We start from the raw sequence: 15,154 nt of genomic DNA, 5'->3' as shown, positions 1-15,154 counted from the left end.
TCATCAGGTATTTTCTATCTATTACTTCTGGGATTAAAGGAACAATTGCCTCCGGACATTTAAACTTGCCAACCCAACACCTCAAAAACGTTTCCCCTTAACTTCCTAGATGAGTTTTTGTTTCGCTTAAGATCTTCCAACCACCCCACAAAACAGATTTACACTTCAAACTCTGCCTGAATAAGATGCACTACTTCATATATGCTTTCCTCCTGGTTTCGCCTTAATTTTCCGTTCTGTTCTACCAGTAGTTCCTATTAAGCACTACTTATACCACCTACATGCTTCAACGTGCTTGCATAATACCCTGAAGTACTAGTACCTGTAGTAATGACTCGGGGAAGGAAGCAGTCACATTTGTAGTGTGGGAATCCTACGGGCCGCTAATAGCCTTAGAGAGCTTCCCACGTTTAGAATGACCGTGATAGAAACAGCTCACACAGCCTTTACCTTGCAAAAGAAAGCTAGTTATATGAACAAATTGTTTAGCAGTAGATTGTAAAGTGTAAGAGAGATGATGGGAAACGCTTTGATTCACCAGCCAGATACAAGATTAAGAGCATGCATCCAATGGGTAATACTCTGTACCTGTGGCCAAGCGTGCTAATCAATTCTGAATCGACTACATACATGCATTGCACCCAACAGAAAGCTATGTTCGGGACAGACTACCAGTTACTGGAAACTATTTCTATAGCGTTATCAAATGGGGATGTGCACTCCAAAGAATTTCTAATGGAGGAAAAAGAATTGGACTTTGCATTGACTGGTGGGAGAACAAATCACAAGGGTTTGGACCATACTTCCTGCGGTCATGCAACTGTACAGAAAAACATTCGAAAAGGAAACAGACCATATGTTTTCCATCCAGCTATGTCTGAAGGTCTACCACGTCAACATTCAATTTTCGAAAATGGCCTGAATTCATTCAAATATATAAGATGGGCTGGAATGAAGGCGCAAGAACGATTCTCCCCAATTCCCATTTCAGCTCATAAGCATTTCTTTATCATCTTATGATTAGAACTGGTGAACAAAGGAAGCAATGCAAGTTGATATAGGAAATACATATACACTGAGAAGAAAGTGAATCAGGGAAGGTCCAGGAGTCTTGGGAGAAATAATGGACTGAATTGAAATAAACCAACTAAACAGTGAGTTCCTTGGGCCAGAGGCAGCCTCAGCTGATACTTTTCTGCATCAAAATCATGAAAAATACCTTACCCCTAAGACTGCATCAGCACCACAGACTGCCCTGCATATCTGCTATACTCTAGCAATGATGGATGGAACACCAGGGATACCAAACCTACCTCCATTCTCCAAGCCAAACCAAATACTGCCTAAAAGGCATGTAGTAACTGCATTTGTTTTTCAGAAAAGCTATAGATATGATGTGACTGTCCATTCCATGAACCTTGGAGTGCAGGATAAAACAAGATCAGATGGCTCGTTGAGTCATGGTTGACCATTTTCAGTAACAAATTGATCACCACTGTGTCTTTATACTTTCCTTACATGCCAGTGGGGGGAATCCAGCCAAAATCTCCATTGATGAACTGAATCACTAGGTGACCCCCGTTATGATTGACAACATAGAGTCCAGATCACTGAAATAACAAAGGTGTATACGTCTGGAAAGACGGCATCCTTCTAAAGTGGCAACCTAAATATCTCAAAAGGGTATTTCTGGTTGATACAATAAACCAGTATAAAAAGGAAGTTGGAAAGCTTTAAAATCATAACAGGAGCAGGTGTCCCCTGCTACCTGTAACAAGGTAGGAAAGGAGAGTAGACAGGAATCCAGAGTTCCCACCACACTGTGGGTGGAGGCTAGACATGGAATCTAGTTATATTGGTAAACACGGGCAGACATTTAGTAGGTAAGCATCTGAAGCATTCACTGCCACTGATGTTAAAGTTGAAGGGCACAAACATGGGGGCATAAGAAAAGTGGTGAATGTAAGTCAGAAGCAGTACTCACATGCTTCGAGGTCTAAAATGTGATTATCACATAAATGTTCCGCTTTGTCATTTTCTCTTGTACACCTACCTCCTTCTTGTTCCCGCTTGTGCTTATTGTCAAATTCTTAAATGTGCTGTGTGTACTGACAGAAATTAAAAACAGGATACTGTCAAGTAATTTGAAGTGTGATCCAGATACTCTAATTAGAAACTCCCACCCTCATGGGTGTCCCACACTCATTCCAATTCATGTAAGAATACATCATTCATATTTGTGAAAGTTTAGGTAGAAAACCAAATGCTCTAAAAATACATTATCAACTCTGCTAAATAAGATAATTCATCTTATGAAATACCAACCAACTGTTCAAATAAATTGCCATTTCAGACGTCTCCCTCAATTACTGTGCTTATAAAAGCTGTACTTTTCGGAAATCTTTACTCCCTGCCTCTAGCAATAAACAATGATTTAATAAGCTGACTGAATCTACTGCAAAAGTAGCTCATAAATAATATTACATCCACAGTTGTCAGGAAGAGCAACGACTGTGTACACTGTCTAACTATTCCCTGCAGAGTCCACATGTTTACCCTATAAATTAAAAGGATACATTGATATTTGAAAGTGTTTGAAAAGGCACTGTGTTTAGACAGCAAGTTTGAAATGTGGTTAGGTAGCTCCGATGCACTGCTAGTAAGCATTGAATAGAATGTTTTGACTTTATTTCATCTTATAAGTATATACAGGCATATTCCTACATTTGACATTTCTGTTCTGTTAAAGTAAAACAAACACATTCAGGTTGCTGGCATCTCTTGGGCTGTAGTGTAGGTACAGGGGGAGTCTGAGCCATAACAGGTTTTCAGGATATCCACATTAGATATATTTGTATACAATGGAGCTAAATAGAACTCATTAACATAATTAGTGGTTATTACCATACTTAGTGGTTAACTTGAACAAAGCGTTGTCACAAGAAGATGCAGCCTTACGACTAGAATGGTCGACCTCGAAGTTGGGTAACCGGGTTCGAGTCTCAGCAACAACGCTCAACAACCTGTGATTTTGGGCAAATCACTTAATCTCCCAGAGCCTAACAAAAATGAAGGTATCCATCTGTAACGAAACTGGTGCTCATGTAAAGTGCTCTGAGACGCGATGTCTCAGGTCTAGTTTGCGCTATTTAAAACTAATGATAAAAAAAGGAGAGGGCAAATAACACATTATGACACAGGCTCCACTCTTTTCAGTACCCCCATACTTTTTCAGCAAAATGTATAGATTATCAATTAAAAGAATGTCTGCCTTCTTCAATAATAATTATGTTATGAAATTATACATCAATGATCACACAGTTTGGGCTTCATCAAACTGTACTCTAAGTGTACTTAACTATAATTATTCTGGCTACAATTCTTGGCGATGACCAAACTATTTTTATTATGTTTCATACAGTCAAAAAACGATACATTTGTTTACTTGTTTTTCAAATATGGCTAAACATATGTGAATCAAACGTGAATCAATTATTGCATGGCCTAAGTATGTTTCTGCATGCTACAGCACGCAAATATTTATCCCGAAGTGCAGTGATTCGTTTAGGTGATTCAGTAAAAAATTGTTATGATAGTGTTACACAAATGTATGTGCAGAAGTGAATCCATGGGGTATTTATTGTAGAAGATTTTCAGTATGTCTGAATAACTAAACCTTTGTACCAACTTCTATTTATTTTTTTTAACAATGAAAATAAAATGATTTTAAGAAATCCATAAACAACCTGAAAACAGCCATAGTGGCATTACTTTTCTATGGCAAAAACAAAGGAAGGAGTATCCACTATGACTTAGAAGAACAGACGTATCTGGAGGATTGGTTCTTGGCAAAAAGAAGGAAATTCATCCTTTTGATAGAAACCCCTCACTCACCACCTAGTGGTGACATGCTTCATCATTGGGGTCCACCTTGGCGTCCTAGCGACACCAAGGTGTGCTACAACACCTGGACTACAGTGGAGCGGGTTGTGGCTGTAAGTGCAAAAAAATGTTAAAAATTGTCCTGGTTGTACTCAGAAAAAGTAATTTTATTTATAGAGCAACTGAACAATGTTTTAAAATTAATACTGGCGAGATCCTGGTAGGGAGGGTTACGACCCTGGGATCTCTATATGTGTTGGGTGGTCAACATGTTTCTACCATAAGGGCTATTGCCCGGTATTCGTCAGGACCAGAAAAAACAGGTGGACAGGGGGTGCGTGCTCCCTAAAAAGCACTCCCGGCCTTGATCCCCTGTGTGCCTACTGGCAAAAAATTGCCAGTGGTAAATGCCGCTCAATAAAATAAGCGAGCTGGCGGGTTAAAACAAGAGACTCCAATTTGAGTACTCTGCGCTTCAACGGGCAGGGCGTAAGGTCAATGCCTGTATAATCACAATTTAGTTTAAGGCAGGTAAGATCAGAATCGACCTACTCCTCGCGTCCACTGCTCGGCTATTTTATTGAGCGGCATTTACCACTGGCAATTTTTTGCCAGTAGGCACACAGGGGATCAAGGCCGGGAGTGCTTTTTAGGGAGCACGCACCCCCTGTCCACCTGTTTTTTCTGGTCCTGACGAATACCGGGCAATAGCCCTTATGGTAGAAACATGTTGACCACCCAACACATATAGAGATCCCAGGGTCGTAACCCTCCCTACCAGGATCTCGCCAGTATTAATTTTAAAACATTGTTCAGTTGCTCTATAAATAAAATTACTTTTTCTGAGTACAACCAGGACAATTTTTAACATTTTTTTGCACTTACAGCCACAACCCGCTCCACTGTAGTCCAGGTGTTGTAGCACACCTTGGTGTCGCTAGGACGCCAAGGTGGACCCCAATGATGAAGCATGTCACCACTAGGTGGTGAGTGAGGGGTTTCTATCAAAAGGATGAATTTCCTTCTTTTTGCCAAGAACCAATCCTCCAGATACGTCTGTTCTTCTAAGTCATAGTGGATACTCCTTCCTTTGTTTTTGCCATATTTCCTCCCAGGGGAATAGGAGAAGTCTCTAGTTCACTTTTGGGTGAACGAACTCCCTTACTCTCTCCTTTGTTTGAAGCATTACTTTTCTAAACATGACACATTATTTTCTAACATATCAGGTTTGAGTTAATTTCTCTTTTGACCATTCATTTTCAAAGGGTTTTTTTGTGGCTTCTGTTTATCCATATAGGACTGGAATCTGGGTTGCCTAGTGGGGGAAATTCTCTCACCACCATGCAAAACTCACTCCAAGATATAGTAAATGCTGTTCTCATCTACCCACTAATAGTGAGGAACTGAGACTGAAAGCTAATTTAGAGAATGTGTTGGAAGGGCTAGCACTACCAGTACAATACTTGGAGTAAGAAGTACTAAAAACTCTCATATTGATTTAGTAAAAATGAAAAGTATTTTATGGTTAAAACAATGCTCAGAAGAACAACAATTGACTAGTCACTACAAAATTGAATGGGGCTACTTGCAAAGAAAACTTACACTAGTGAGTAAATTACACATATACTACACTTTTGAGTAACTTTACAACTTTTTGACTAAATCTGCGTGTAAAGTTACTCAAAAAATGTAGACTTGCACATCTCCACGCCCTGAAAAATGGGGTGGAGCAAATAAGTTACAACAAAAAACAGTAGTAAGTACAGCACCTCACATGACCAACCACTTGTACTGCAAAACCCTTCGACAGAAAATAACAGAGGAAGGGACTAAAACCATAAAGGAGATAACATCAAATTAAATTATTTAAATTAGTTTACAAAAAGAAATAATTTAATGTTAAAAAAATATTAATAATAATACACGTATTATTTAATTACATAATATAACAATGCATGTCATTAAATATGAGTAAACTACTTAATTCTATATATCACTTTTAATAAGGATTAATGCAATATAAAATAGTTTTTTTCGCTTGATGTGGGAATGTATTTTTTTATTTTAAAATTTGTGTGACAAATAATTTTTATTTAATCTATTCACATTATTTAAAGTTTTATTTCAAAATTAAGTTAATAGTGAAATTTTTCATTAATTATATATTTAAATAAATATACAATCAGTTTTAATAAGTCTTTATGCTTTTGTGCATACATCCGCCTATTTTCATAACAACGATTTGCATGTGTGATGTTGTCGAAGCAATGTACTTGTTGTCATTTTAGAACAATAGTCAGGGACATTTCAAAATAATAGGCAGATTGCTTAATTTGCTACTAGAATGCGGTAGAATAGAGCAACTTTTATAAAGGAGGAGGTGAAACGAATTTTTTAATTACAACAAGCAAATACTTATATGGAGTCAATGCAGGGGAAAATTGGCAGCTCACTGGGTTAACTATAAAAGTTAGATCTATTATGGACTCCAGGAGGCTACATCGATTGTGGTAATTAAGCGGAGCAAGAGGTAGTGAAACTATCTGAAGATGTTGCAGCTTAGTGACAAGGATGTGCCTTGTTGATCCTTGGCTTTGGAACTTCAAATATTGAGTTTTTCATTAACATAACACAACAGTGGTAAACGATTACTTTTGTTTAATTTAGGCAAAACTGTTCTCAGGACTAACTTTTGACATTAACTTCCTCTGAGTTTGCCTGGGATTGTCCAAGAGACCTCAGTCCTTTTGCTAGTGTGCTCTTGCAACTTGTGTAGGTTTTTCAAGTGCCAAATCAGTTAAGTGATATTGCTGGACCTGGAGCAAAACTCGCTTCTAGTGCAAGACAGCATCAGATGCCAGGCACTCTGAAGACAACTTCAACTAATGGTCAGCTTGTTTCCAGCATCCAAATACTAAAACCTGTGTATCTGTCCCATGCCGTGGACGCATGCTTAGGCGAACAAAGATTTAATAGGAAATAGAAACATAAGTTCCTACTTTTCTCCAACAGACAGAAAAGATTCCTGCTGGCAGCTAATCTATTGTATACTTGGGTTTGGTCATGTTCTAAAGTTCCAGTTGATCAAGTATGGGTCCTTAATGGCAATCTGGAGTCTGATTTTGGTGGCTCTCCCTCTAATTATTCCATAAAAAGTTGACACAATTGTGGCTTATACTTTTGCTACAGCATAGTTTATTCCTCCTCCAAGAGAGTGTAGCACATTGGTCAGTAAAAATCCAGCATGTTTGAACTCTTAGTAAATGAGGCAAAGCTCTCTCCTTACTCACTGCTTCGCGGCGTGGAAATCACGGACCAAACTTGCATCACGCCCCACAACGGGCATTAAAGAAACCTAGTGTGGGAAGGACTCTTAGCTAAATATCCGAATGAGAGAGGGGATAGCAAAACAATTACACCTTACTCCTGCACCTTATGTCTCTTGCGTAAATATTGTTTTACTGGGAGCAGTGGTGGATGGGTAGGCAGGGCCATTAACATTTGATCAATGGATTTGCTCACAAGAGAAGGAATCAGCTATTCAAGTACTTTCTTAAATTATTTTGGCTAGCTAAGTCATCTACTTTAGCAGTTCTAAATTTAGAAAGTTAAACAAGAAATCAAAAAGTATAAATCACATGCTTGTGATTCAGGCAAAATTATATACACAGCACTTTATGGTATTAATTGCTGCCTTTGAACCCCAGATCTTCATTAAGCATTAAATTGTATTGTGTATATGAATAAAAAACGAAATCAAGTAATATTCTTCAATGATGTAATTCCAAAAAGCAGGGTTGGGTATGTTGCGGGTGAAAATCGAAACCAGAAGGTATCAGAGGGTATGGCTTTTTTTATGACGCTATGTGGAATATCATTATTTATTTCATACATTATTATAGTTCTGTATGTACTTCAAATCAGCCTCATGCGATTAATAGGTTTAGTACTAAAACAAAGAGATTATAGAACAGAGCTGCATCAAGAGCCGAAAAGGTAGGTTTTAAGATTGTGTAAAAAACCTTAAATTAGAGTTGGACTCATTTGTTTTTAGCATGCACAAAATAGATATTTTTCATTAAAGGTGTCCTCTTCAAATATTTAATGAATAGAAAAAAGATGTTAAATGTGTATTACAATTAAGAGTTTCCAGCAGAATCTAACTATAGTACGACTGGTCAAGCAGATTATTAATTTGACCAGGAAAAAGAGGTGCCAGTATTTGCCTGTAATTTGCGGGAAGCCATCACTATCTACGACTCTAGTTTGTTACCACTGATCCAAGACTAACGTAAAAGTAATAAGGTGATTTGTTGGTGTGCTGTTCTGCACCTGAACAGAACTGCTGTAGCTATGCAAATATCTTCCTTGTTGTCAGCTGAATACATTTAGACATGATGACGATGCACCTGGATCAGAGTCATAAGTACTTACTGCATATCATATATACTTACTGTATATCATAATTACTTACTGCATATCATAAGTACTTACTACAGACAATCTGAGAAAGGATCCATCCATGCAATGATCCACGGCTGAGACGTGCTGCGTTACAGCAAACACTGAACCACTTGAATTAGTGGTCCTGGTCTTCCAAAAGGATGACAGGCCTATCTGTGCTCTCCCAGGTACAAAACCATATTAGTCATCAACCACTATGCTATGTGACAGATCTAAGATAAGCGGGATGATTGCTTATTCTCAATCTTGCAGCTCTAGCATTTGCTATTGTTGCCAGTATACCACTGGATGTGAATAAAACAGCATCAGCTTTCTGCCTAGGTGGTCTAAATGTGTTCCTCTTTAACCAGCAGAGAAATGCTAGATCGAGGGGCATACATAAGGCAAATTATGTGCAATAGATATTTACAGAAAACAATCTTTATGACAAAATGATTTCATCAACCTGACCATGCTTCCAAATTCCAATCCAGTCTAGTAAATGTCATTGCTTGAATTCTAGATCCTGGGAACTATATCTGTGTTGTGTCTCCTCTGTCTCTTGCACTTTCTATAGAGTTTTCAGTTTTATTCTTGATTTCAAATTACAATAGGCAGTATATGATTTACTCACTCTCTACTACATTTCTCAAGAATGTCTAATGGGTTCCTACAAATAATGCTGCTGGGTTTAGCCATTACCCGAAGTGAAACACCCTTATGCTACTAATATTACCACCAGACTCATGGTAGATGATTCTTCTTCTAGATCTCACATTTAAACAGTCTCCTCTTTTTTAAAGCAGCTACATTACTGGATTACTGACGCATATTTATATCTTATTAAATATGAAAACAAAGAATCTCTGGTTCCCTCACAATCAATGCTAAACATTTCCTTCTTTAGAATGGTATAGTCTAACAACCTAATTCCCCTTTATTATCTTAATGATGCAACCATTTCACAAATGGTACTGCAGTACTAGCAACTTTGGATTGTCAGAGGGTAAATCAAAAAATAATTAAAACAAAGGCACAAATTATACTGCAAACCTCCAATACTGGTCATAGAGGACAACTTTAAAATAAGACTTTTATTCAAATTTTTCAAACACATACAGAGGTAGCCATGCATTTACATGTAGTAATTAGGTATGCACCATAACTCTATTTACAGGCAACACTATACTATTAGATTAAAAATGAATTTCAATACAGTAGCTGGTACTTGGTTAATCATTATACTAAAAAAAAAATACATTTTAACATTGCACTGATTTTCAAGGAGAAGATATAGTACCATTAACAATCAATAGGCAAAAGAATTAAGCAGCGAGCAACAAGTAAAAACCCCTCTTTACTTACAGACTTCCTCTTCTTGGAAGGCTCAACTCCTTCTGCAAAAAACAACAAACAGTATGTTAGAGCCCGTGCATTGATTGAAATGCACTACATTTGAATTGTCACAACCAATCAAACTAACAAATCCTTTTTTGTTGTTCCATTGTGAAAACAAGTGATCATCAAGGGAAGTTCCAGCATTATTTCATAAACAAAGTAAATCATGGCTTTCTCACAACCGAGTCAGATGCTCCCAAATGGCTTAAGCTAGCAACCACACTCTGTGGGAAACCTAAGGAATATGAGCATATTTCTTGTAGACCATCAATGTGGGCGTTGTCAACAACAAAAAACTCAAATACATTTTATAACTAAGAATGTTCGATTGTTTGCCCAGTGCAGTTTTTTTAGTTTGAAGCAGCAGAACCACTTTAGCACAACACCAATGGCTATCAGATCAGCAATGTATTGTATTGAATTGCAGCATTAACACAGCTCTTACTATTCTTATGTGGAGTGCTAAAGCGCTTGCCTCTAGAGGTAGCACACTACTCATTGTAAGGTATGTGGTTGGGAAGATGCTGTCCTTGTTTTGATCCAATTCAGGAAGTGTTTCATTTTGTGTGTGATGACTGTAGGGTCGGGCCTAAGGCCCTCATGCTGGAAAATGACTGGGACGCAGGACACACTGCTTGCTCGGTGCAACTGGCCCAGAGCACGTGCGCTCGGCCTCTTTTATTGGTACTGTGTCACATGACCTGTGACATCAGTGGTGGGTGGGTGTTCAGTGTAGTTACAGGCTCAGCACTAGAATGCTGACTTGTGCTGGGCATTACATCCCTCCCCAAATTGGTTAAAAAGTAAACCAAACATGAAAAGTCCAAACACCTGTGGGGGAAAGAAAACACAGAAAATAACATTGGACTTGCGCTTTCAAAAGAGTCTCTTTGGCTGCTTGCAAGCCGCAGGCAGTATAGTTCTTGCGATTTGAATTAGCAGTTCTTGCGTTTTGAATTAGCAGTTCTTGCGTTTTGAATTAGCAGTTCTTGGTGGCACGGTTCTTAGTTGTTCGGCGGGTTCATTCTTTCTCTGTCGGCTGTTCTCAGCCCTGCCTTTTGCTTTGCTCTCTTGGTGACGAATGGTTCAAGAGAGATGGATGACGTGGTTGTTGTTTGCCTTCCGGCTTCTTTTCTCCAAGCTGGTTGCGTGTTGTTTCCAGGCAGGCTTCAGTGTGTTTCTTAGCAGGTGAATAGAGTAGGTGCGAACATCCCTCTCACTAGGATGCCCCTCTCGCCGGTTTTCTTCTGCCACAAGATGTCCGGGAGGACCTCTTTGCCAGGTTTCCACTGGACTGGTGTTTTAGGTCGCGTTGCTCTACCATAGCCTTCGGGCCGTGAGCAGGGCGCTCCACGAGCCTCACCGTCGTGTCCTAGTTCCACCTGAAGGTTGGGTTGTCGACTCTCTTCATTGCTCTCGAGGCTTTCATCCTCTTGAGTCCTGCAGACGTGCTTCTGTAGATCTGTCTCCCGTTTGGGACTTGCTGCCACCAGAGTTCCTTGAGGCCTCTTCTTGGGTTGCCACGGGTCGGTGTGGAGTGGTCAGTTCATCAGCTGGATGTGTGAGCACTCTCGCCATTCGATCTTCCGCCAACCCCAGAGGTAGATGTCTTCAACAGTCTATCTTGCTCCCTTCTGCGTTCGCCATGTGGATGGATGATTCGTAGGTGGTTGTCTTTGGTCTGCTCTGCCGGTGCTCTTACCAGGCTTGTTCTCCATTGCACTCCGGTGTTCCAGTGCCTGTCACCTTTCTTCTTTTCTTAGTGGCGGTGGCCACTCTGTTCTTTCTTCATTCTTCTTAGCTTGACAGTCGTGCCACTCTGATTACGTCTTCCTTCTTTTCTTCTTAGTGGCAGTGGCCACTCTGTTCTTTCTTCATTCTCCTTGCAGTGACTGGGTGTCACTCTGACTTCTCTTTCCTTCCTTTCTTCGGTGGCAGTGTGCCGCTCCGATCTTTCTTCTTCTCTTCTCCTCTTTTCGCAACGTACCCTGTTCCCCTTTTCTTCATCTTCTCTGGCCAGGCTTCCCCATGCAGCGCGCGCACTCTGCACGTGTCTTCCTGGTCTTGTCCTAGTCCTAGGACACTGTCTTCTTGTCACTCACTTCCAGGGTTAGCGTCGCGACCTTCACACTTCTTTCTGTCGATTTCGTTAATTAGTGTGGTTGAAGTTCGTGGGTCCAGGCCCTCGGACCGCGCCTTGTCTGAACTTCTAGGACCTTGTGCTGGTCCCTTCTGCCGATGTCCGGCAGGTAGGCTTCGTGGTGCTGAGCTTCTTGGACCTCGTGCTGGTCCCTTCTGCCGAGGTCTGGCAGGTAAGATTTGTGGTGCTGAGCTTCTTGGACCTCGTGCTGGTCCCTTCTGCCGATGTCCGGCAGGTAGGCTTCTTGGTGCAACCATCTGGCTGGTCGACTTCGTGCTTTGTGACCAGGCTGAGTGGTCAGGTTGTTTCTGTGTTGAATCTTCAGTTCTGCGGGTTGTCTGCACAACCATTTTCTTTTCATCTCAGTTCAATTGCTTTGGTGCGCAACTGGGTGCGCTCTTCGGGTGTTCCCTTGTGACTTGCTGCTTTGGGCTAGTGCTGTCCGCACTGCTGCGCATTTGCGTCATGCGCTTTCGCACTTCCTGGTGCTGGGTTCTAGAACCATCGTTGGTTCGTGTGGGGTGTTCTTACTTTCGCCATTCTGCTGCAGCGACGGCCTGTGGCCACCAGGCATCGCTGTCTTCTCTTCTGGTGTGGCGTAGATGCTTCTGGAGGGTTGCGTCACCACTCCGTTGATGTTCTTCTGGTCTTGCTTCTTCTGTTTGGTGTTGGTTGCGATTCTTGTGGACTTTCTCTGGGCGCACTTGCGGCGTGCTTTCGAGTGTCTTCTGAGGAGTTTTTTGCACTCCTGTTGGCAGAGGTGCTCTTTGCGTTTCTGGCGCGCTCCCGCGCTGTCGCCGTTTGCCTCTGGGTAGTGTCTCGGTACGACTGTAGTCAGTGTTGCTGTGCATTTACCTTCATGCTTGGCTGTGTTCTCAGTTGTGATGTGGTCTTATTCAGTTAGTATGGTGAGCTTGGTCGCTTTCTCCTTTCCTTGCCTGGAGGGAGCTGGTTACTTTTCCTCTAGAATGTCCTGCGTGGAGTTGCTGCACTCCTGACGCGCTTCTGGGGTCCCTGGCGCGTTCTCGGGGTCGTCACCCTTTTATCTCCTCGGGCTGTGTGATGATTTGGTGGCGTTCCGGTGTACCAGTGTTCTTGCGTTACTGTGTGTATCCTGTGGTGCTGGCGTGGCGCGGCGCAGTATCACTCTCTGTGTTCTGAAGTCTTGTGGTGGCGCGGCGCCACTGGCGTGTCAGATATCACTGGTTTGCACTTTGCTTTGTCCTTTTGAGCGCTCCCCAGCTTTTTCTCCTCTGTTGGGCGTCTGCTTTCGTTTGGTGCGCTTGGGGCTATACTGCAGGGCTGCAGTGGTCAGTTAACCTTATCAGTAGGTCTGGGCTGCAGCAGCTTGCTCTGTGCTGCCTTATTTTCCTCCTGGCACCCGGTTGCCTGTTAGCTCGTGTCGCTCTATGGCATGTAATTTGCGGTCATAGAGTAGCTCCTTCGTGCTGCTGGGTGCAGTGTTTGGCAGTCTCCTCTGTGCTCTAGTGCTGCTAGAGTTCCTTTACCTTACGGGCGCAGTTGTGTGCTTTGGCCACTAGATGGCAGTGCTATATTTCAGTGGAGCGGGGCTCCGGCTTGCCTTTCTCGACCTCGGCTTTCTCCCAACATTGCAGGTTTTTGGGTTCACTGCTTCGTGTGACCTCTAACTCGGTTCTCTGGCTGTTCCTTTGCCCTGTGCACGAGTGTCTTTAAAGGAGAGGGAGAAAGGAGGATAAGCTTGTGGTGAGTGCTTTGTGTTGTGCTTTGCCACTTGCAGGGGCACACGTGTGTATGCAGGCACAGCTGGAGGGGTTCCGTCGTGAAGCCCTCGAGTCCTTTCTTTTCTCCCTGCTTTTATGCTTCACAGCCGCGCGGGGGCTGGTGTTGGTGTTGGGCTGCGTGTATGACAGGTAGGTCCTGTTTTTTTTTTTTCGTTGTCCGGAGGCAGGCCGGCACAGGCATTTCCTCTGCAATGCCACTCGGGGAAACAGCCAGTTCTGTGAGCGTGGCGGGGCACTGTTGGCAGTTACTTTTCCCCGTCCCTGCCCCTTGCAGCAGGCAAAGTGTTCCCGGGCTGCGGGGGAGGGGTCGCTCTGATCGGCCTCGCAGGGGGGGCTGGTGCAGATCCTTAATGCGGGTGAGCTCCGCTTTGATTACTGATTGCCCTGCAGATCCCCATACACTGCGGGCGCTCCGCAGTCAATCATTGTCCCTTCACTGTCGGGGCATACGGATGGCGCTTCGCTGCGGGGCAATCGCGGGTGGACTCCGCTTACTTCCATTAGGAGCCCGGTAGCTCTCCTCACGCTGCGGGCTCCTTTCCTCACCGCCGCGGCAGGTTTGAGCAGACGCTGCGCGGCTGGGCAGAGGTGGATGCATGCAGGCCGCGGGTGGGCTCCGCGAGCCTTGCTATAGTAGGGGCACAGTTTATTTATAGCGGGTAGGCTCCGCTTTGTGTAGTCCTGGGCGGCGCTAGCAGGCGGCCGCCATTATCGCTGTTGTGAACGTCGCGGGTGGGCTCCGCTTTTGGTGGTGTACAGTCTGGGCTCACCTTCGGCCGACGGGCCTGTTCTTCAGCGGGTGGGCACCGCGATGGCTCCGCTTGTCTTCTTGGGGCTCCGCCACGGCAGGGCGGACCACGGCAGGCTGGAGAGGTGCGGGGTGAGCTCCCGGTCACCTCCTCCTTCTTCTCTCGGCCCGGGGCTCGACAAACGCCTCGTGGGCCTCTCGGCGGCCGGCTTCCTTCTCAGGGGGTGTGCCTTTGCAGCAGGCAGCTCTCTCTTCCCCTTTTCCTTCGAAATGTTTTATTGAGCTGTGGCACGCAGGGCACAGCTCCGCCCTCGTCGCCATTGTAGGGTCGGGCCTAAGGCCCTCATGCTGGAAAATGACTGGGACGCAGGACACACTGCTTGCTCGGTGCAACTGGCCCAGAGCACGTGCGCTCGGCCTCTTTTATTGGTACTGTGTCACATGACCTGTGACATCAGTGGTGGGTGGGTGTTCAGTGTAGTTACAGGCTCAGCACTAGAATGCTGACTTGTGCTGGGCATTACAATGACCACCAAGGTACCATTCTCATGGTATGGGGTGCAACACTTAACAGTGTGCTGGATATTGACGTGTGAGAGGTAGACGTGCCGTTTTATGGTTTTCAGTATGCTGGAAGCTTTGCACAGCTCTATAGGTTCCTTTGTGGCAATTCTTCTGCTTATAGTCTGCTTAGCTGGTTACTGTACTGGGTTGTGCAATCTGAGATTTTGTGTATAGTTGTGGCCCTGAGCTGGCATGGATGGAGGGAGAGAAGAGTGG

At 43.2% G+C, this 15,154-nt stretch overlaps 1 protein-coding gene across 4 annotated transcripts in view; it reads right to left on the bottom strand.

The window, feature by feature from the left end:
• MAST4 (microtubule associated serine/threonine kinase family member 4) overlaps window positions 1-15,154 on the bottom strand; it is a 1,958,993-nt gene that overhangs the window by 814,558 nt on the left and 1,129,281 nt on the right. For all 4 annotated transcript variants that reach the window (XM_078675181.1, XM_078675182.1, XM_078675184.1 and 1 more), the window contains one exon: window positions 9,691-9,722. In XM_078675181.1, the coding sequence (XP_078531307.1) occupies window positions 9,691-9,722 (32 nt within the window). The remainder of the gene's footprint in view (window positions 1-9,690; window positions 9,723-15,154) is intronic.

The sequence above is a fragment of the Lissotriton helveticus genome, chromosome 2_1 (genome assembly GCF_964261635.1).
Source record: "Lissotriton helveticus chromosome 2_1, aLisHel1.1, whole genome shotgun sequence".
NCBI classification, from domain to species: domain Eukaryota; kingdom Metazoa; phylum Chordata; class Amphibia; order Caudata; family Salamandridae; genus Lissotriton; species Lissotriton helveticus.
The sequence above is the reverse complement of the archived record's forward strand: the minus strand, read 5'-3'. Positions and strand labels throughout refer to the sequence as shown.